Source organism: Elephantulus edwardii, unplaced genomic scaffold (assembly GCF_000299155.1).
Source record: "Elephantulus edwardii isolate Elephantulus edwardi_28Jun2011 unplaced genomic scaffold, EleEdw1.0 scaffold00015, whole genome shotgun sequence".
Taxonomy (NCBI): domain Eukaryota; kingdom Metazoa; phylum Chordata; class Mammalia; order Macroscelidea; family Macroscelididae; genus Elephantulus; species Elephantulus edwardii.
Genome location: NW_006399765.1, coordinates 18,967,296 through 18,989,021, shown reverse-complemented (window position 1 = coordinate 18,989,021; position 21,726 = coordinate 18,967,296). Strand labels below are relative to the sequence as shown.

General features: G+C 49.6%; 4 protein-coding genes across 5 annotated transcripts in view; 1 reads left to right on the top strand and 3 right to left on the bottom strand.

The window, feature by feature from the left end:
- Positions 1-3,878, bottom strand: part of SNX21 (sorting nexin family member 21) — an 11,262-nt gene extending 7,384 nt beyond the window's left edge. The window contains exons 1-2 of the mRNA XM_006881736.1: positions 3,851-3,878; positions 15-302 (exon numbers count right to left, since the gene is read on the bottom strand). Of these exons, the coding sequence (XP_006881798.1) occupies positions 15-302; positions 3,851-3,878 (316 nt within the window). The remainder of the gene's footprint in view (positions 1-14; positions 303-3,850) is intronic.
- Positions 3,879-4,004: 126 nt separating this feature from the next.
- TNNC2 (troponin C type 2 (fast)) lies at positions 4,005-11,237 on the top strand. Its single transcript, XM_006881735.1, has 6 exons — positions 4,005-4,058; positions 10,253-10,304; positions 10,459-10,602; positions 10,695-10,809; positions 10,909-11,045; positions 11,206-11,237. The coding sequence occupies exons 1-6, from the start codon at positions 4,005-4,007 to the stop codon at positions 11,235-11,237; spliced, it is 534 nt and encodes a 177-aa protein (XP_006881797.1).
- A 5,601-nt stretch (positions 11,238-16,838) lies between these two features.
- On the bottom strand, positions 16,839-19,195 carry UBE2C (ubiquitin-conjugating enzyme E2C). Of its 2 annotated transcripts, XM_006881580.1 has the most exons (6): positions 19,018-19,195; positions 18,585-18,612; positions 18,058-18,144; positions 17,574-17,778; positions 17,407-17,466; positions 16,839-17,073 (listed from the first exon to the last, which is right to left on the bottom strand). In XM_006881580.1, the coding sequence occupies exons 1-6, from the start codon at positions 19,116-19,118 to the stop codon at positions 17,015-17,017; spliced, it is 540 nt and encodes a 179-aa protein (XP_006881642.1). In that variant the 5' UTR covers positions 19,119-19,195; the 3' UTR covers positions 16,839-17,014. The 2 variants fall into 2 exon arrangements, with proteins under 2 accessions (XP_006881642.1, XP_006881643.1); XM_006881581.1 differs by lacking the exon at positions 18,058-18,144 and having other exon boundaries at positions 17,015-17,073; positions 19,018-19,118.
- A 1,225-nt stretch (positions 19,196-20,420) lies between these two features.
- Positions 20,421-21,726, bottom strand: part of DNTTIP1 (deoxynucleotidyltransferase, terminal, interacting protein 1) — a 24,913-nt gene continuing 23,607 nt past the window's right edge. Inside the window, exons 12-13 of the mRNA XM_006881579.1 lie at positions 20,905-20,960; positions 20,421-20,795 (exon numbers count right to left, since the gene is read on the bottom strand). Of these exons, the coding sequence (XP_006881641.1) occupies positions 20,660-20,795; positions 20,905-20,960 (192 nt within the window). The 3' untranslated portion in view covers positions 20,421-20,659. The remainder of the gene's footprint in view (positions 20,796-20,904; positions 20,961-21,726) is intronic.

Sequence of the window (21,726 nt, the reverse complement as noted above, 5' to 3'; positions counted from 1 at the left end):
CAGCTGGCCGAGACCTCCGGGCGCCGCGGGCTCCTGGCTCCACCGCCCAGGCTGCTCCGAGCGCGCTCCGGCCTCTTCCTGCCGCCGCCCCGCCTCCGGCCCCGCCCGGGAATCCCGGGCCTCCGCGCCCGGAGGGACTTGGGAATCCTGGGCGGCGCGGGGCCCTCTCCCCGTCTCCAGCGGATCGTCCTCATGGCCAGGGCCGAGGGCCCTCCCGGGGCCCCCCACCTCGCGCCCCGAGATCCCGCCGCCTCCGGGAGCAGCCCCCGCCCCGCTTGCAGCCTCCACCTGATGCTCTCGAACTTTCCCCAAGTCATTTATGTGCCATTAGGAAGCCTCTGGCTCCCAAGAGGAAACTGAGACCAAGCGAGGGTTCGTGACCTCGGCTGCCATCTGAGCTAGATTTCCTCACCTCCCTTTTATGGCAAACAAAATAATACCAGTTTTGCAGCATTTCACAGTAGCTTGCGCAAAGGACCCCCTCTAGGGCCTGCCACGGCAGAGAGGGGCTGGGTCAGCACGGTGCAGGGGCTTTCACAGCCTCATTTGAGCCTCGCACTTCGGAAGTGAGCAAAGGGAGAGGGGGTAGAGAGAAGGCAGTTGATCTGGAGGAACTGAGACCCAGCCAGTAGCGTTACTTACTCAAGAGTTCCGCAGATTGCCAGAGGTTTCTGGGAATGGGACTTGGAGCGCGGGTCTCCAAGCCTCTTCCCCACACACGGACTGGCCCTAATCTCAGCACTTCCTCTGTGGCTGGGTGGGGTTCCTTTTAGCTGAAGGCCTTTAGGGAAGCTTCCTATCAAAGCCCAAATATCAGTTCCTTACAGGTCACACTTTGCTAGTTAGTGACAGGTACCCTGATGCCTGCGGTCACGAAACATGGCCTGGTCCATCCTCCCAAGTGATTGCTTTTTTCAGCAAGTTATTGTCTCAGTCCATCTGATTGAAGGTCTTCCTCTTAACACTGACCCTCTGAGACCTAGGGAGCTCAGTGGCCTGGTGGATAGGGAATTGTACTGCCAGAGTCGATCCAGCACCGGCTCTAGGGGAGAAAGACGGACATTCTCCTCTACCAAGCTTGATGTTCTTCTCCAGGGACTGGTCCCCTCCTGAAAATGTGTCCAAAGCACATGAGACAAATATTCCTGAGGAATATTTAGGCTGCACTTCTTGCAAGATAGATTTGTACACACTTCTGGCAATCCATAATGTATTCTTTGCCAATACCATAATTCAACTTCTTTTTTCTCATCCATCTTTGGCGTACTTATGAAGTGATTGAAAATACTCTGCCTTGGGTCAGATGCCAAGTTGGGCCTCAAAGTGATATCTTTGCATGTTGGGTTTGTTATCATGTGCTCTCAAGTTGCAACCACCTCATAGCTGACCCTCTGGCTGCTTTTCAGAGGCTGTAAATGACACAGGAGGAAACTGCCCACCTTCCTTCTGCAGAGTGGCTGGTGGACTTGAACCACGTGCCTGTGGGTCAGCAGCACAATTACTTACCACTAGGCCACAAGAGCTCTTTGAACGTGTTAGGTCTTTAGAAGCACATTTGCAATGTCTGATGCAATCCATCAATTAATTACTTCACTGTTGTTTCTCTGGATGGTGACTGTAGATCCAAGTAAAATGAGATCATTGCTAACACCCATCTTTTCTTAGTTTAGCTTCACATTGTTTGCTTACTAGTCCAGTTGAGAGGGTTCCTGTTTTCCTTCTGTTTTATGTAATCCATACAGAGGGCTGTAATCTTTGACCTTGTCCAGTAAATGTTTCAGCAAGCAAAGTCTGCATATTGCAGGTGGTTTATGATTCTTTCAAGCCTAAATTCTTTTTTTAAAATTTTATATTGGTTTACTTACAAAGTTCATAAAGTTTGTATACATTGTTTTTCACACCAATCAAACTTAAATTATTCTTAAAATTCCAGCTTCTCGGATGATTTGTTCGGCATGTTGTTGTTGTTGCTTAATGCCGTCGAGTCGTCGAAGACTCATAGCGACCCTATGAACGAACGGCCTGAGCACTGTTCGTACATAGAGTTTCCAGAGGCAAGCCATTTTGGAAGTGGATGCCACTCCTGCTTCCAGGCTTGATTTAGTCGGGAAGCTCCAGCTAACACTGTCCACCATGGGTGCCCATTACCACGACTGGCACATCACTGTCACAGGCTTCAGCATCACAGGATAGAGGTTGAATAAATACAGTGAAAGGATACAGCCTTACAGATGCACGCCTTGGGGTTGGACAGAAACTGAGAAAAGAGGTGATAAATAATGAACACTGCATAGAAATAGAGGAGGATAAGAAATTATTTGCATGACAACAGTCCAGAATAAGAGGTCATAGCAAAGTGGACTGGAGGGAGGGAGGAAATGTGCAACAATAAAAGAATCTTTTTAAAGAGAAAAGCAAACTGGGGTGGGGGGTAGGGAGGAAAATGTGCAGCAATGAATGAATAAAAATCCAAGTTTTCTGTACACTTTTGTTAAAATATCAATAAATAGGAAGCTCTGGTGGCCTAGTGGCAAGATGTTGCACTGCAATCCCAGAGGTATGTGGTTCAAATCCACCAGATGCTCTGCTGGAGAAGGAGGGGGCAATCTCCTCCTGTACCAGTCAGATCTGATTTGACGGTGCATATAAAAAATAATACAATAAAAAGAAAAAATAAAAAGAAAATATCAATAAATAATAATTTTTAAAAAGATGCACACCTTTCCTGATCATTAACCACGCAGAATCCGCATAATCTGTTAGAATGACTGCCTCCAGTTCAGTCTATATATATGAATTCTGATAATAATGTAATAAAAATCTGACCAGAGCACCCATCCTTTAATATCACATGTACATTATTTGTATGAGAAGACTGTTGAATATACCATGGACTGCTAGAAGAACAAACAAGTTCAACCTGGAGAGGATGAAGCCAGGCTGCTCTTTGGAGGCAAAGATTCTGAGGCTTGTCTGACATACTTTGGGCGTGTTGCCAGGAGGGACCAGTTCTCGGAGAGGGATGTCATGCTTGGGAGGCTGGAGGGACAGTGCAGGAGAGGAAGACCCTGGATGAAATGGATTGATTCAGTGATTGGGGCTGGGGGTGGGGGGGAATAATGGGGGTAAGTGGGTCAGAGAAAATAAAATTGGCACAGGATAGAGCAGTATTTAGGGCTACTGTACGTATAGGGTCACTATGAGTCACAGGCAATCGACAGCACATAACAACAACAACAAAAACATGTAATATAGAATATATTTTGTGGGAAGCTCTGGTGGCCTAGTGGCAAGAAGCTGTACTGCAATCCCAGAGGTATGTGTTTCGAATCCACCAGATGCTCTGCTGGAGAAGGAGGGGCAATCTCCTCCTGTACCAGTTAATTTGACGGTACATACACACACACAAAAATAATTAAATAAAAATTAAAAAAAGAATGTATTTTGTGCCCACTGGGTTGTTTTTATAAAGGTACAATAGTGAAGATAGATTTATTAGAAAGTTACATCCTCAAAGGGACAGACCTCCCTCCTTAAGATGAAACAGAGAAGGAGGAGAGGCTGCCTAGCATTATTTTGGTGTTTTTTTTTTTTTTATTGTGGTTTTTTAAAATTCTTCGGCTAAGACAGCAGAAGAGATGATCTATTGTACATCCAACCACACCTAAGCAGAGTTAGTCCAGAAAATCATAGGTCCAGGGCAACAGATCAAAAGGGCCTGGTTTCGAAGGAGGAAAGTGGGCTTCTCTGAGGTGTTCATGGCGATGGCATGGCGATGGACGTTCTAGATCCATTGAGCCAGAAGTTCTCAACAGGAACATGTAGTCCAGTTGGTATCAGTGTCCCCAGCCTGTGGCGTTTTCTGCTCCTGCCGCCATGGCGTCTGCGGGCACACATGCTCACGGTTACTTGCACCTTTGCCTCCTCTTTCTTCCTTTACGTTTCAGCCTGCGTGTTCACTTCTTCCTCCACTTGGCCCTCATGGTTCCGAGGTCTCGAACACAATGGCGCTAAAGTGGAAAGAGCCGCCTAGCATTTCTGAGAGTCACAGGAAAGAGGTGAGGAGATGAACAGAAGGAACGGTGGTCTCACTGAGTTTTCACTCGGTCCCTGATCCTATACAAGGCACTTTCCATGGTGTCAGTCTCAGTCTCAAAGCCTCCTGAGGAGGAGGCTTTATGTTGTTGTTATGTGCCTTCAAAATTACCACAGTCACTGTGTCAACCCATCACATTCAGGGACTATTACTGAACAGTAATGGCCCATTTTTGAGATGAAGAAACCAAGGCAAACGAACAAGTCAGAAATAGTAAGGCTATGGAGCTCTTGTGGCCTAGTGGCAAGAAGCTGTACTGCAAGCTCTACTAGAGGTGCGCGGTTCGAATCCACCAGATGCTCTGCTGGAGAAGGAGGGCAATCTTCTCCAGTACCAGTCAGATCTGATTTGATGGTACACACGTGAAATAATAAAATAAAATAATTTAAAAAGAAATAGTAAGGCTAGGAGGGTTTCAAGTCTAAATATGAAAGCTCTAACTCTTCATTCGTGGATATCTCGATGGCACATAACAACAGCGACAACAGCTTTCCGTTAGGGAGTGTAGGCCATGAGGACTTGTGATGATAACACATCAGTGGTACCTACCAGGGGGGAGAATCCACCAGCAATTCAGAGGGACGAAGATGAGCAATCTCTTCTCATTTGAATTATAACCTTGGGAACCCAGTAGAAGGTCAGCTCTGAGAAGGTTCCCACTAGGTGGCAATAAGAGAGACTCATCATTTGGCTTCCAGCCAGGGCGTTGGGGCAGGAAAGCCGTGCCTCTTCGATTCATTCAACACTCACTCATTTACCAAACTGGCTGAACTGTGCAACTTTGGTCTATGCCTCAGAAATCTAGAAAGACAAAACCTTCTTGTTATCTAGTCGGTTCCTTCTAGTGGCCACCTCACATGATTTCAGAGAACAACTGTGATTCCTAGTTTTCTTGGCTGAGGAGACTTCTGGAAATGGATCACTAGGGTGTTTTAGTTTTTTGTTGTTTTTGTTTGTTTGTTTTTAAGATCACTACGTTTTGAGACCCCTGGGTAGGCTTGAACCGTCATCACAGTTGAGCACAAACCTTTTGGTTACATCTAGGTACAAAGCAGGCATTCATAAAACCACAACAGTCATAACAAGACCGAGACAGTCCGTCAGAAATCTTTTGGTTCTCTAACACAGGTGGGAAGTGTGAAGCTCAGGGAGATGAAAGGGTGCATATTACCCTGCTTGTTAGAAATGGGAGATCATCATTAAAATTAATAATAATAATAAATTAAAGATAAATGAGAGATCATCTGATGTCTTTTTGGTTTTTTTTTTTCCATCTGATGTCTTCTGACCTCTGATAACTCTGTGCGGTCTGACTGAGAGGTGGTCTTCTAGCTCCTTCTGACACACATCTAGTGACGGGAGGCTTATTTTCTGTCTGTCTGCATCATTGTTCATCCTGACCATCAGGAGTTTCCTCCTTGCCAATGAATTCATTTATTCCTACATAGAACACAGCATTCACTGAATATCTGCCAGGGGCCAAGTCAGAGGTGAAGTGCCCAGCTGGTGACTAAAACGTCTGCAGTTCAAAACCACCAGCTCCTCCTTGATAGCAAGATGTGGCAGTCGGTTTCCATAAAGATTGCAGCCTTGAATCCCTTCTTTCTTCTATCCTGTCGTTGCTGTTGGGTGCCGTCGAGTAGAGTACGATGCATAGTGACTGTGAACAACAGATCTGAACCCTGTCCTATCCTGTGCCGTCCTCACCGTGCCACTGTGTCACTCCACCTGATGGAGGGTATTCCTCTCCTTCACCGTCCCTCCACCTTTCCAAGCACGATGTTTCTCTCCAAGGAATACCCTCTCCTGGTAATGCATCCAAAGTATGTGAGAGGAAACTTTATCTTCTTTGCCTCCAAAGAGCACTCTGGCTGCACCCTCTCCAAGACACGTCTATCTGTTCTTTTGGCCGTCCACAGGATGTTCAGTGCTCTTCTCCACCACAGCTCAAAGGTGTTAAGTTCTTTTTCTGCCATCCTTTAGCAAATGCACAGCAAGTGACTGAAAAGACCATGACTTGAATCAGGGACACCTTAGTCCGTCCTCAAACTGACATCACTGTAGAGTGGCTATTAGTCAGATTTCACTGGACAGAACAGGTATTTACTGGGTCCAGGTTCTGTGATTTAAGTCTGACCAGAGCAGAGCAACAGGGTGGGGAGATCTTGGGGAGGGGTGAGATTGGATTGATGGATGGGACCTTAACTCATATTCCGAATAAACAACAAGAACAAATCAACACACGGATGGTCTCTGAAGAGTCTACACTCTCTTTTCCATAAAGGTTGATGTTTCCAGCATTTGTATTGGAACTAGAATTTCCCGGATGTGGTCCCTGGCCCTCTGCCTGGTTGGAGAGGCCTGATTTAGCCTGGCCTGGCTCTGCACAACTTTCCTTGGAATGTCTATGTATGGGGGAAGGGGACAGCCCAGTTGCCACTGTCCATCTGCCCTCTTTCACCTAATTCCCCCCCATGCCTCACCCCGACCTGCTCTGCGGGTGCTCTGTCCGTTGACTTAGCCACTGTCCACGAGCCGTGCCTGCCCTCCAAAGCCCAGTCTAGGCTCTGTGGATTCTGGGGGTACGCTCCCTGCAGACTTGACTAGCCCACCCTTCTTTCTCCCTCCCAGTGCTCTAGGATGGAACCAGCTGCTTTAAAGAACTTTACCCCACGATTTGGTGGGTAAGGGAAAGGGGAACGATCCGGTGTGAAAAACAATGTATGTGAACTTTGTAAGTAAACCAATATAAAATGAAATAAAAGAAAATAAATGAATAAATAAATTTTTAAAAAAGAACTTTACCCTGACTCACCCACCCGCAAAAAAAAAAGTGAATCCCAAACAATTTTCCTGGAGAAGTTAACCTTGAGAGAAAAACCCTTTGCTTTCAAGGCTTATCTCATGTCCCCCTCTACTCCCTGACACCTACATGCGTGTCTTTTGGACTCCTGCCCTCCCCTCAAGGACTGTCTTAACCTCTCTCCATTAACCTTAATAAGGAGGTTTGACAATCAAAGTATAGACCTTTAAGATTTACAAAGCCCTTAAGTAAAATGGGGATAAGAATAGTTGCCTGTTCATAGGGTGAACACTTGATGACACCATGTGGTTAAAATCCCAGCACAGACTGTGGCAAACCATAGATGGTGACTGTGGCTGTCCCCTCTTCCTGTCCCTTACCCTTCGGTTATGATTCAGTGATAAAAGAACTCCACTTGCTGTGACTGTGACATCTCCACGTACCTGGCACAAGTTAGATGACGTTCTTCCTGGCTTCCCATTTACTGTGGGCTCTCCGATCATGTCTTGGAGAAAGTGCAAGCGGAGTGCTCTTTTGGTGACATTTCATCTCACATACTTTGGGCATATGGTCAGAAGGGGTCAGTCGTTGGAAAGGGACATCATGCTTGGGAAGGTGGGGGGGCAGCTGAAGAGAGCTGCTCCCTATGATGAATGGATGCAGTGATGGTCGCAGTGGGGTCAAGTGTGCCCGAGACTGTGGGGATGGCACAGGATAGGATAGGACAGCGCTCATACCCACTGCCCACAGGGTTCATCTTGACAGCCCCGAACAACAACTCTGTGAGAGAGACTGTGACTCTTCCCACTTCACAGCTGAGGAAACTGAGGCCCAGAGACGCATGGCCACTTGCCCAAGGACACATAGCTTGTAGAGGCACTACTAGACTCTTGGGCTTCAGACCACCAAAGGCTCTCCTCTTTCTGCTCCACGATGCTGCCCCATTTCCCACTTCCGACTGCCCTGTCCCATCTTGGTGCAAGTGTGCTTCTTGAGTCCCAGCTCTCTGAGACAAGAAGAGCAGAGTCCTCCTCCCAGGAGTCTAGGATGTCAGAGCCCGCCACCTGCTCACAGGCTTAAATTTCTCTGCAAGGGCCCTTGGCTAAATTAGGTAATGGGCTAGGGCCCTGGGAGGGGTGGGGCTTGCTGACCCCAGGATCTGATTGGCCAGGGTGTTCCATTCTGGGGAGCAGGGAGGTGGAAGGGGAGGGTGCCCCTACAAATCCTGTGGGCTGGAGTGGGCCAGGACATCTTTGGGTGGTGCAGTGCAGAGGAGGTGACCTGTAGCAGAGGAGCCCGGTGACGTGCAATCATGGTAAGGAAAAGGAGACTTTCTTCTCTTACCCAATGGACAACCTCTGGGCTCCTGCAAGGACAGAGCTGGGTGGTCTGGAGGCCAATAACTTGGACACTTGAAGATGGAGCAGAATAGTTTCTCAGAACCTGAGTTTCTTGGAAAAAAACTGGGGCAGAAGCCTTTAACGTCTCTTGGTAGGAGAGGGTGGGATGGTCCAAGGACGGAACCTCAAAGCGTCTAGGCCTTCTGAGTCTTTCAGCAATGTCAATCCTAGAGCAGTGGAAGATGGGGTGGTGGTGACCGTGGTGATAGCTAGGCTTCCTCATGGTCCTGAGGGGACATTGAAAGCCAGTGTGAGCTGACCAAAGTTTCCCAATGAGCCAGTGACAAGAGTGGCCTTCAATCCTGGGCAAAGGTACTGTCAGTGACAGAGAAAGTTTCTCCCAAAGGAAGGAGGCCTGCAGCACCTCAAGCCAGCTCAGGAGCAGAGCCCTGAGAATCCTGAGATTCATGGCCAAGGCCAGAAGAGGACAGACCCTAGCCCTTTTAGAGAGGCATTCTGACTTGGGGCTGGCATTTTTCCTCTGAGACTCCCCTCCCCACTTCAAGGAGTAACCAGACCCTAGGGACCAGCTGCTGTTGCCCACAGCTGACTAAAAATAGCCTGCCCTCCTGGCATAGGGACCAGGGAGGAGGGGGCAAGGAGCAGGGCCAGAGGCTGAAGAACTTGGATGCCTCTACCCTTCCTCACTGCCAGCTTCTGTCCAGAGGGCCCCTCCTCCATGGAGCCTACCCAGATGGCCTGGCTGGGAAGGAACTGGGAACACATGTAGAAATCTTACCTTGACCCCTCTTGGGTCTCTATCCTGTACTGTTCAGCATGAGAGGTCTTTAATGATTAAATCATAGAGGGAAACTTAACAACTTGGAGTCACATCTTCTACCTCTGCAGGGTCTCAGAGCGGTGGGAATAAGGTGCACACTCTTCTGGGTGCGTCCAGTACCTGGTTACCTGTCACATAGCAGGTGCTCCATCATTTTGTCTTACACTATCATTTATTTGAGATCCAATATTTATTGAGTACCTACTAAAGCACTAGTTGCTGTTCCTAATACCAAACTCTGTCATTGACTTGATTCTGACTTCTGGCGACCTTAAAGAACAGAGTAGAAGTTCCTTATAGGGTTTTTTTTTCTTCTTTTTTAATTTTAATGAAGGTTTACAGAGACTTTGGCTTTCCATTCATTCATTGTTGCACTTTTCTCCCTGCCCAACCTCCCCCCAGTTCACTCTTCTCTTTGAAAAGTGAAAGAAAAAAAATTCTTTCATTATTATACACTCCCCCAGCCCCCATAGGGTTTCTGAGGCGGTAAATGCTTATCAAAGCAGAGGATCGTGTCTTTCTCTTGTGGAGCAGCTGATGGGTTTGAACCACCAACTTTTTGGCTAAAAGCGGAGTGCTTTAATCCCTGCACTGCCACGGCTTCTTTAGCTCCATTTAACTTCAGTAATGACCATGCACTTGGACTCAACTGACAGCTGACCCCGTGCTGTTTCCAAGGCTGTAAATTGCATGTGAGGAGATTGCTCGACTTTCTCCTGCGGAACCACGGGTGGGTTTGAACCTCCAGAGAGAGGTTAGCAGGGCACTGGGCTACCAGGGCTCCCTTTAGGCACCGTTAGGAACCACGACACACTGGAAGATCACCAAGATCACCGTGGAAAGGTGCCGGTGCTTTCTAAAGTCCTCACGTCCAGGATTTCCTCTCTGTGATGAATTTCAATGATGGTTCAATCTGAGTGACTAGTCCAATGTAACAGGGAAAGAGTTCTCGTGATTTGACCTCTGACTGACCAGTGAGAAGGCCTTGGCTAGGACTGCTGTCTCTCTTTAGCTCTTCCAAATGGGGCTGAGTGCTGGGGGGCACGAAGGAAGCAGCACATTTGAACTAGTTTCTGGAGGGAGGGGGGGCACATACAGAAATGAGGGGGTGGATTGGAGATAATGGAGCCAGGCTGGAATCTCTGTTCCCTGACTCCGTGTGTCTTTTGCAGACGGACCAGCAGGCAGAGGCCCGGTCCTACCTCAGCGAGGAGATGATCGCTGGTGAGTGAGGGTGGAGGGCTGGATGTTTAGGGTGTGGTTTGGTGTAGGGACAGGACGGGAGGGCAGAGGTGTCCACGGTGAGGGCTCTGGAGGTCTGGAGGTGAGGGCTAACGCAGAACTCCCTTCAGCCCTGGGTCCTCATCCCCCTTGACAGAGTTCAAAGCCGCCTTCGACATGTTCGACGCTGATGGTGGCGGTGACATCAGCGTCAAGGAGCTGGGTACCGTGATGAGAATGCTGGGCCAGACCCCCACCAAAGAGGAGTTGGACGCCATCATTGAGGAGGTGGATGAGGACGGTGAGCGGGTGGTCCTCGCTGGCCAGGGTGGTGATGGCAGGGAGTGGCCAGTGTCCAGGGCTCGGGTCCACTCGGCCACCTTCTCCCCTCAGGCAGCGGCACCATCGACTTTGAAGAGTTCTTGGTCATGATGGTGCGCCAGATGAAAGAGGACGCCAAGGGAAAGAGCGAGGAGGAGCTGGCCGAGTGTTTCCGCATTTTTGACAGGTGCACTGGGGGGGCGTGGGGCGCAGGGCGCCAAGGATCTGGGGGTGAAGGTGAGGGAGGGCGGCTCCTGCACGCCCTGAGCCTGGCCCTGCTCTACAGGAATGCAGATGGCTACATCGACGCCGAGGAGCTGGCTGAGATTTTCAGGGCTTCTGGGGAGCAGGTCACAGAGGAGGAGATCGAGTCCCTGATGAAAGACGGCGACAAAAACAATGACGGGCGCATTGACTTCGATGGTGAGGGCGTCTCATCCGGGTGTCCTCGGGAGAAGGGCTGGGAGTGGGCAGTACAGGCCTGGGTGGGGTGCCTTGGCTCAGTCCATTAACTGATGGGTGGCATGGCCAGAGCCTTCGTCCCTAGTGGACCCCTGACCTCTCTCGTGTCCTTTGCCCGCAGAGTTCCTGAAGATGATGGAGGGTGTGCAGTAATCAGGCAGCACTGGCCAACGGGGAGACTGCGCATCCCTCGGGCGCGGGCAGCTCCGCCCAGTTCCCACCTGGTTCCATCCTCTGCCCGGCAGGAGGCGCGCCCGGGCCCTTCTGGGTCTGTGTATGGAAGGAATAAAAGCAAACTTTGCAAAAGGCCTGGCTTGAGTGACGCGAGGGCGGAGCCATTGGGTGTCAGGGCCGCCTGGCAGGGCTGCATCTTGGGCCTGAGCCTGCAGAAGGTGCACCGGTGGGGCAGAACAACGATGCGGCAGGAGGCGGGGACCCGGGTGGGGGTCATGGCCCTGGGCTCCCTCACTTCCTTGCCTGCTTCTTCTTGGAGCCTCTGGATATTGCTGTCTTGCTTGGAGCTGGGAGTGTCTGCTCACCCACCCAGGCACCCTTGTCTCCTCTTCCAAGCTCCTCTTGCCCTTGGCAAGGGCAGGGGTGAGGCACACAGCCTCAGGTGCTGACCTGTCATCTCAAGCCTGGCTCTGTCTTCCACCCCAGCCAGCATGCTCGGCAGAAAGCCTCAGGATCTGGCTAGAGGGAAATTCGAGCCAGCCACAGCTCTGTTGCAAGTCCTTCAAGTCTCCCCATTCATTTTAGAAACCAAATCCAAATTCTTCCCTCCACTTCCTCCCTCTGACAAGCCCTCTTGCCAGACTCCAACCAATCACATCCAGAATTTGACCATTTCTGGAATGAATGTGGATGCACTTTCACGGCTTTGAGTCTTTTTAAACGCTGTCCTTGTCTGAAGTAATTTTCCTTCTGGAAATTACTCAACTCACAAGACTTGGTTCAGATACTACCCCTCCTTTCTCCATCCCACTGGCCTGGCTGTGACTCTTGCAGCTTTTTATAAACAACTCCATCACAGCAGGCAGCGGGCCATAAAATAATTAGTGGGAGTGAGTCAGGCTTTCGGAGTTTCAGTCCTCATTACTGGTGAGTGTTTGAGTCCACACATTAAACTGCCTTGTGCCTCATTTTCCTCATCTGTTAATGACAGTAGGACCTACCTCACAGGTTGTTCTAAGCAAAGTCCTTAGAAGAGTCCGTGGCAACTAATAAGCATGTAATACATTCTAAGTGGGCACCACAGGGTAGATTCTGACTCATGTTATCCACACGACTTTCAGTTTAGAACTCTGCCTTACACAGTTCTTTATTTTTTCTTGCTTATGTGGAGAGTAAAACAACTCAGGAATCGGGCAACAACATGTAGAGAATTAAAACCTATTCATTCCATAGAGTTTTCGATGACATTTCTTTTGAGGTACCCTGGGTGGGTTTGAACCACCAACCTTTGAGTTGGTAGTTACCCATTTAACTACCACTGCCACCCAGGACTCCTTTTAACAAATGCTGTTAATTACTATAGCAATTCTTGCAACTCTGAACTCTTGTTCTTCCTCTTTGACACAGCGCCCCTTCTCCTCCACATCTCTTCTCCCTTTCTGCCTCATTCAGAGGTCTCCAGTTTTGCTAGGCAGGATCAGTACTGGTGTTTAATTGACACTAAATCGTCACTACTTATGGAGTAGGGAACTCAGGTGGCACAGTCTGTAAGGAGTTGTGCTGCTAAAACCTAAGGGGGAGCCTCTCTGGTGTTCCAATCCAGCAGTGGCTCGGCAGAGGGAAGAAAGGATTCTCCAAAAATTCACTGGAGGGTCAGCTATGAGTCCGTTCTGACTTGACGGTAATGAGTAAGAGCATTTTATCACTGAATGTTCGCTGTGTGCTAGGAATTGATGTATTTTCTCATTTCATCCACACAACGCCAGAGGCAAAGGACCTTGTGACCAGACCTCTGTGCTACTTCCTCAGCCCGTCTCTCCCCCTGCTAGCTTACCACTCAGTCCCCTTCTCCAGAAAGCCTTCCCTGGCCCTCCTATTCTGCGTGAAGTGCCTCACTTCTGTGTTTTCACAGCCATTCCTGAGTCCAGTACACATTTATTGAGTGCTGACAATGAATGATGTCCAAGGCACTCTTCTAAAAGATGAATTGCACCAGGAAAGACTGCTGTCTGATCCAGAGCAACGACATCAGTCTGGAGACTAAGGTGTGCCTGATCCAGGCCATAGTCTTTGGAATTGCTTGCTATGATTTGGAAAACTGGACAATGACATGGGATGATAGAAGAAGAGTGAATGCCTTTGAGCTGTGGTGCTGGAGAGAGTATTGAATATACCTGGACTGTCAAGAGAACAAGTAAGTTTGTTCTGGAGAGGGTGAAACCAGGACGCTCCAGGCTTCTTCTGACATACTTTGGGCATGTTGCAAGGAGGGACCAGTTCTTGGAGAGGCACTTCATCCTTGGAAGGGTGGAGGGACAGAGAGAGAGAGACCATCAATGAGATGGATTGATTTAGTGACTGGGGTAATGAGGGTAGGTATCTCAGAAACAATAAGGTTGGCACAGGATAGAGCACGTTTTAGGGCTGTTGTACATAAGGTCGCTATGAGTTGCAAGCGACTCGATGACACATCACAACAACAAGGCACTCTTCTAAGGGACTTACGAATACCCTGTAAGGCAGAAAATGGCATTCTTTCTATTTTTACTTAGAGTGACCTTTCAGGACAGAGTAGCACTGCCTGGGGGTCTTCTAAGGCTGTAATTCTTACAGAAACAGAGTGCCCGTGGGCTCACACCACAGGGTTTCAGCCTCTGTGTAACCAGGGCTTTTCCACTCACTTATTGCTGATGAATCAGAACTGACTCATAGCTGAACCCCCGTTGGTCTGAGGTTGTAAAGCACATGGGCGGAGACTGGCCAGTTTTCTGCTGCAAAGTCACTGGTGGATTCGAACTGTCTTTGGAGTTAGCAGTGCGATCTCTATGTGATACGCCAGAACTGTCGTTGGGAGACGTTTATATAAGCAGCATGGGCTGGAGGCAGATTCTAACAAGAGTCGTTTATCCTGCAGCCTAAGCTCTTAACCACCACTCTGTAGAGCAATTTCTCTGCTGTCATCTGTCCCCTAAATTTCAACCTCTTTGGGAACAGAATTGGGTCTTTTCCCCCTCGGTTTATCACCAGTCCCAAATATTCACTTTTCTTCCCATATACGCACTTGAGTTAATTCTGTGGAGTTAGTGGGAATAGTAAGGCTTCTACTAAAAGCCATTGGTGGTGCAATGTTAAAGCATTCTTCTGTTAACCAAAAGGCTGGCAGTTCAAATCCACTTACCCACATTATGAGAGGAAGACTGGCCCTCTGCTTCTGTAATGCTCACACCCAGGAAGTGAGTGCTAAGGGGCATTTCGACCCTGGCACATGTGTGTATGGTTGAGTTGAGACTTACTCATAACTGACCCTCTGGTGGGCTTTCAATTGATTGCCCATTTTCTCCCACAGGGTAGCTGGCAGATTTGAACTCTGTGCTTTTGGATTGACAACGCAATTCCCTACCACTTAGCTACCAGAGCTTCCCTTGCTCTGCCACGCGGGGCTCCGTATTCTCAATCACAACAGCACCCAACAGTACTACTTCATTCTTTCTGTTGCAAGTGACAAAAACCTAAATGAAGGGAGCTTTAAACCAAAAAAGCGACTTACTGGCTCCTGATAGACATGTCACAGTGTGGACTGGAGGCTGGACCCTCACTTCTGCCTGCAGCTGTATCCACCAGGAGCCCAGACCCACAGGCCCTCTCTTTTAGTAACCCAGTTAGTAAAATAACCTCTACCAGTGGTTAACTCAGGGAGCTCTGATGACTTCGTGGGAAGGTCATGTGGTTTGGTTTATTGCCTCTGAAACCCTTCAGAGGGTCAGCTATGGGTCGGTTCTGATTTGTCGGTAAACAACAATTTTGGTTAATTCAGCGATGACTCTAGTTCTGAATGACAGACCACATCGACTTAAAGTGAGTTATGTGACAATCTGTGAGATTAAACACTATGACCGATGTCCAGGTGGACACTTCCTCAAATGCAGACAAAAGGCCCATCTCCCTTTGTCACCTCTAATAACCACCAGGTGCTGAGTTCCGCTCTTGCAGGCATTTTTTTTAAAAGTGATTTCCAAATATGAGTTGAGTATCAGAATCACCTGGAGAGCTTGTTTTAACAGGCTGATAATTTCCATTTTTAACCAGCTCCTGATAAGAAGCTGCACTGCCAACCCCAAAGACATATGATTTGAATCCACCAGATGTTCCACAGGATAAAGACAGGAAATCTCCTCCAGAGTGAATGACTGCCTCTGAGAGTCCGCTGGAGTACCAACTATGGACACCCAGCCCCCAGTGGATGGCAGTGGAAAGACTGCACCTGGAAGCCCTCTCTGACCCTTTACATGGGCAGCCGCAATGGTGTCAACTGGGAATTAATTAGGAAAGCTTTTCAGGTCCCCAGCTTTCAAATCTAAACTTGTCTAAGATCTTCCTGTTATATGGACAAGCACTGCTCCAAGTCTGAGGAGCACAATTTCAGAAATGAGGAAATTGAAGACAACGATGCCTCAGTCCCAGCGCTTGACAAGTTTTTCCCCCTCACATGTGGTCACCTGATGTGGGGACAAGGCAGAGGGGGTATGGGCTAGTAGCAAGAGGAAGGGACGGGTGGGAACTTCCCTCAAGGGAGAGAAGCTCCTGTCTCCCCTCTCCCAAGGCCTGCACATCCAGCTGTGGGTGGGGTTGACCAGCTTGGGTGCCTCAGCGGACCTGGCTATCCATGGAGGACAGAGCTTAATCCCGAGGGTCTGCCAGTGGAGAGGCTTTCTTTGGTGATGTGCCTGGACGCTGGGTGACCTGACCCATCTCCTGTCTCATTTCCCAGGGCTACAACCCCTGCCAATAATGCCCCCTACCCAGCCCCTGCCCCCTTCCATATTCTACAGCTCTTGCTTTCAGTGCAAGCCCTGGTTCAACTGTACCTTTAATGCCCTGAGAAAAAACCCCCTAGCATTCCTGGAGCACATCACAACTCCAGAAACAGGCACAATTGTGACACCCATCTTACAAAGGAAGAAGCAGCTCTAGTTGTAAAATAAGGTCACAGGGAACAAATCCTAGTCACCCTACTGCTGGGCTTCACAGTCCAGCATTTCTAGTCTTCCCTGGGGAAAAGAACAGGGCAGGAGTCGTCTCACTTCGTCCTGACCTCGGAGGACACGGCCACACCACCAACCCTACAGCAACTCGCAAAAGAAAAACCCCCACACAAACCATAAGAAGCAAAACTCCGGAACAAAATTAACCCCAAATGTGTTTATTTAATATATTCATCGTCCTCACTCTCTCTGACACACCTGACAGCCCTGTCACAGTCACTGTCTCAATCCATCTCATCCAGGGTCTTTCTCTCCTGTGCTAACCCTCTATCCTTCCAAGTATGATGTCCTTCTCCATGGACTGGTCCTTCCTGGAAAATGCCCAAAGTATGTAGATGGAGCTTTAAAATCCTTGCCTTTAAGGGGTAACCTGTTTTTCACCCTCTCCAGGACAAGATCTGTTTGTTCTATTAGCAATCCACAGTATGTTTCAATAATCTTCTTCAGCACGGCCACACCACCAACCCTACAGCAACTTGCAAAAGAAAAACCCCCACACAAACCAAAAGAAGCAAAACTCCGGAACAAAATTAACCCCAAATGTGTTTATTTAATATATTCATCATAAAGGCTCAAACAGAGGCTTAATTTAAAAAACAAAACAGAAAGGACGCCACAGCTTCAGATACAGAATCTTGGACAGAAACCAAGGAGGACAGATCAACTAAGGAAAAAAGATGACACGACACAAGGACAGAGGCCGGACAGAGTGGGTCAGGGCTCTTGGCTGGAGACTTGCTTTGAGTAGGTTTCCTGTAGGTACTTCTTAAAGGCTGGAAGAGAACAGGTGACAGTGAGTGATTAAAGTGGCCAAGAGGGCTGTTTGACCAAGGATGGTTCTCAAAGCCCTGAGACCTCACATCAGGTGGGAGCTCACTGCGGTGGAGCCAATTTAGATTTGGTCAACAGCTGAGGGCTCAACTACCACACTGCTCAGCTCCTCTACCAGTTAAGGATCAACTTCTTGGTTGTAAAGCAAATAGATCAAGAGCAGCAGCTAGGTAGGGGCTGAGCTGGGCCGACCTCCAGCCTAGATTTCAGGACAGTCCCTCGCCACTGGGATGGTTTTTGTTTGAGTGCCCTGTGCCCAAAGCCAAAGGACTCACCTGTGGGGTTTTTCCAGAGTTCAGCAGCGTGTGTGTTCAAAGGGCTGTCGATGTTGGGTTCTGTGGGTGGAGGGGGGGAACATTTTTTTTTTTTTATATTTATGGTCAAGGGGGTCAAAGGCTGGCAGGCTCCAGTGTCCAAGGGAAGGGAGTGGTCTCACAGTTACCTCCTAGCAGGCTCTGGATGGAGAGGAGGATGGTTCTGACGTCATACAGGGCAGACCACTTGTCCTTCAGGATGTCTAGGCAGATGTTACCCTGAGTGTCCACGTTGGGATGGTAGCAGGGAGTGAGGAACTTCACCGTGGGCGCGTTGTAAGGGTAGCCGCTAGGGAACTCTAGGGAGAGCTTATACCTCAGGTCTTCATATACCTGTTTGGAAAACAGGAATGAGTGCCCCTTCCCTGAGCTTCAGATCCCAATCTGACATGATAGCAAGGGGCTTGCTGAGACATTGGCATTTCTGTCTGGGAAGTGTCCCTTTGACATCTGTCCCCCTCAGAAGAGAAAAGTGCTCCTTTGTTCTTCATTCATTTACTTTGATGTCTGATCCCCCCAAGCCAGGTACCCAAGATGAAGTCTAATCTTAAGCTTTACCCTTTTAAAGAACAAAGCCACAAGGCCCCCCTCGCACCCAAACCCTGCACTTACTGTGCCAGCGGCTCCATGGATGGTCCCTATCCATTTGAAAAGGTTGTCGGATTCAGGAAAGGCAGAAATCCCTTTGTCGCCAGACATCTGCAGAGGAAATGACACTTGTACTTTTCCTTATACTTTCTGTGCATAGGTGACCCCTGACTTTTTGATCACACTTTGATCCTAGAAAGAACCAGAGCAAGTGGAGAGGGGCTTCAGGAGGCACTGATTAGACAAGTCCTCTGGGGGGATTATTATTAGAGAGGTTCATTGTCAGGGTGAGCCGGGAGGAGTTATATTCCGAGCATCCCAAGGTGGGGCACGATTAGAAATAAATGAGGCTTCAAACTAACAGTGGAGGGACAGATGGAGATCATTTCATTGTGAAGTGATGGGATTGGGGACCGTGGGAAGGAAGGCTGTAGGTGAAGATCACTTCCTTCTGCGATTCGCCCCTTTTTGGCCTCACAGTCAGTCAAGGGCCCAGTTAATTGGGTGGAGGTGGACCACCTGGCTGGGGATCGGGCAGCTCAGTCACTCACCATGAGGGTCATCAGCTCCTGCTGTAGCCTGCAAAGAGAGCATCCGGGGTCACAGAGGCTTCGCCCCCAACCTCCCAAGCAGAGTCCTAGTGAATTCTGAATCCCCAACACCCCTAATTCTAGGCTCCAGGCAGGGAGTTCTGGCATGTTCTTATCACCTCTGCTCTGGGGCGTCTCTCTTCGTGGTCAATCTCAATTCCTCCCCTCTTCCCTGCCGCCACACCACAGCAGGTAACCCCGGCATTCCTCAATTGGGTCAGCCGCAGGAGGATACTGTCAGCGCGACCCTACAGTTCTTGTCCTATTTCGGAAGGGAGTAGCCACCGGTCCAGCGCACCCCACTGCTCTCCAGACCTCCTTGGCTGAGAAGGCGGAGGTCCCGCAAGTCCTGCCGTCGGCCCCCACGCTCCGGCATGCCCAGTCCCTTGCTCACCTCTTGCCCACGGAGCCCCGGGCAGCGCCCCCGCTAGGCTCTGCCCCTTTTCGGGAGGCAACAACGCTGGCTGTTGCTGGGTTGCGGTTCCGGGAGGCCATCCTGTCGGCAGAAAGACAACACGGCTCGGAAGACACGACAGCAACTGCAGGGCAGTGGGCCCGCCCGCCCGCATTTGAATTGTAACCCTCTGGCGGGGCCGCCCAATCAGCGGCTCGCTTGGGTTTGATCCAGCCAATGAAACTCGCTGGAGTGCTACCACCACCCACTAGCGCAACACTATTGGGCGATGGGAATCTTGCTTCTGACGTTCTATTGGCCACTAACTAACCAGCCTCTAGTGGATTGGTGACCTTTAGAAAAAGCCGACCATTAAAGAGCAAGAAAATGACCACGTGGGGTAAAGCTTTAAAGTCACGCAGCTGTTTGGTCTCTGGCCCGCCGGCACGCCCCCGGAAGAGGGTGTCTCTGGCTTTGGAAACCCCATCTTTCAGTCGAAACTGAAAAGCGTGCTCCTTTCCTATGATAAAGGTCTGGCCACCTTTATCCCTGCGTGTCGCAGTCCCGGCGAGGAGGGCAAACCAGAGGCCGAGGGACGGGATGAAGCAGTTTACTATCAGGAAACCCGGGCTCATCATCCCGTCAGCCGCTCTGCTGAGGGTCCTGGGCCCGCAGTGCTTTAGCCTGTAAATGGGGGTGACGAGTGCCGCTCTGTATTGTCCTAAGGTCTCTCATCTACTGTCTCAAGGCCGGCCATCAGAGTGCCCCAAGTCTCCCTCAGGAAGAAACGGAGGGACAGGGACGTTGGTGGTCTAGAGCAGGGGCGCATGGAGCTGCGTCCTCCGGGTTGGGAGACTGGGAAGGTAGGCTTTTCCTAAATACTCACTGCCTCCCAGAGAGCGCAGCTAAGGAGCTGCACTGCCAACCCAGAAGCGAAAGGTTCAAATCCACCAGCTGCCGTGCGAAAGCCTGGCAGTCTCCTCCTATGGGATTTGTTGTTGTTAAGTGCCGTCAAGTCGCAGGCGACTCATAGCGACCCTATGAAGGAGAGTCCTCGACGCTTGGGTGCCTTTCATCCTTTCTCCAAGTTCATACGGTTTCCAGAGGCGAGCTATTATGGAAGTGGACGCCTCTCCTCCTTCCACGCTTGTTCAATCGGGGAGCTCCACCTCAGTCCGCACTGGGTAGCCAACCATTAACGCATTTGTGTATGTGGGAGTTGTGTTGTGGCGGTCTCTGGTGTACAAGTTGACGTCCCGCGCTTTGCTATGGGATTTACTGCCTCTGAAAGCCCGCTGGAGGGTCAGCTATGAGTTGGTTTGGTCTAGGTGGTACACAGCAACACTCCCTGTTCTACAGCCCCTGATGTTTCCAAGCCTCCACAGGGCCGAGGACACGGCAGGTTCAGCATCCGTGTTTACTACAAATTATTTAATAGTTTCTTATTCCAATAACTTTACAAATACCGAACCACATGCCAGTCTGGGGCTCCCCACAATGAGTCTCTACAAATGAGCCCAGGATACAGTGGAGTGCTGCTGCTGATATCCTGCCAGGAGGCGGCCCGGTGGCTGCCTCTGCCACTGGCCACTGGCCACAGGGTGTAGGAGGAGGGCATCCAAGTGTAGCCAGGGCTCTGGCCTCAGGTCTGTGGCGGTGCTTCAGCACGATGGTCATTTTCTGTCCGTAGTGTCTCCATGTACTTTCGCATCTTCTCAACCATCCAGGAGGGCAAGACAAAGGATTTCAGTTCCTCCAGTTTCAGGTCCAGGCAGCCCCTGGAGGAGACATTGAGGAGGGAATCTGAAGCAAGGAAGATGGGCCCCCAGCTTCTCTCCCCGGGCTACTGTGAGGCCAGGGGCAAGGTAAGGGGCCCACTGGCTTTACCTGTAGTCGTCGCTGGCAGCGAGGTCCCGGATGTCCTCCTCGATGAGAAGGTAGGCCTAGGGTGGGCACAGCACAGGATTATGCTTAATACCTTGATTTACTCTAGCTCAGCAGATGTTTATCAAACATGTGATGCTTGTAAGCCCTGGTCCTCAGTTTGAAAGGGAGGAGTTTATAATTTAAAAGGGAAGAACAGTAAGTAGGTGTTTGGGACAATGCTTCACTCAAGTGGGAAACTTATGGATGGAGGAGTCGAAATTGGTGACTATTAAAATAAAGGAGCCCCCTCCCTTTAAAAACATTATTAAGAACTCAGTGGCTTACAACAAAATGGCAAGAGAACTTGCAAAATGGATCTGGACAGGAAGCTGGGACGGGGAAGCGGTTTGCTTACTCTGGGGACTAAGACAAGGTAGTTTTGAGCTTCATGGTCAAAGGAAACATACTGCATACATGACACACTGCACTACTGTTTAGCACTGGGCTGTTCCTGGTGTGGAACTGCTGAGGGCCAAAGCCAAGGCCAGCTCTGGGAGAGAGTCCCGGTTTGGAGTCTTTCACATTGGGGCTGTTGTTCACATTAGTCTTGTATGGGAGTCACTGTCTTCTAACTTCAGGGTCAGGGGTGACTGTGTGTTCCTTGAGTGTTAGGGGGGTTTGTATCTTACAGTCTCTGTGAACCCTGTAGCCAATCAGGTGTCTTTGAGAAGGGTCTACAGTAGTACTGTGAGCTCACATACTAGTACACAGGTCTACGAGGTCAGTCATTAATTTTTTTTAGTCTTGTTCTTGGCCTCATTTTAGGTCTTCTCTTTCCTTCCC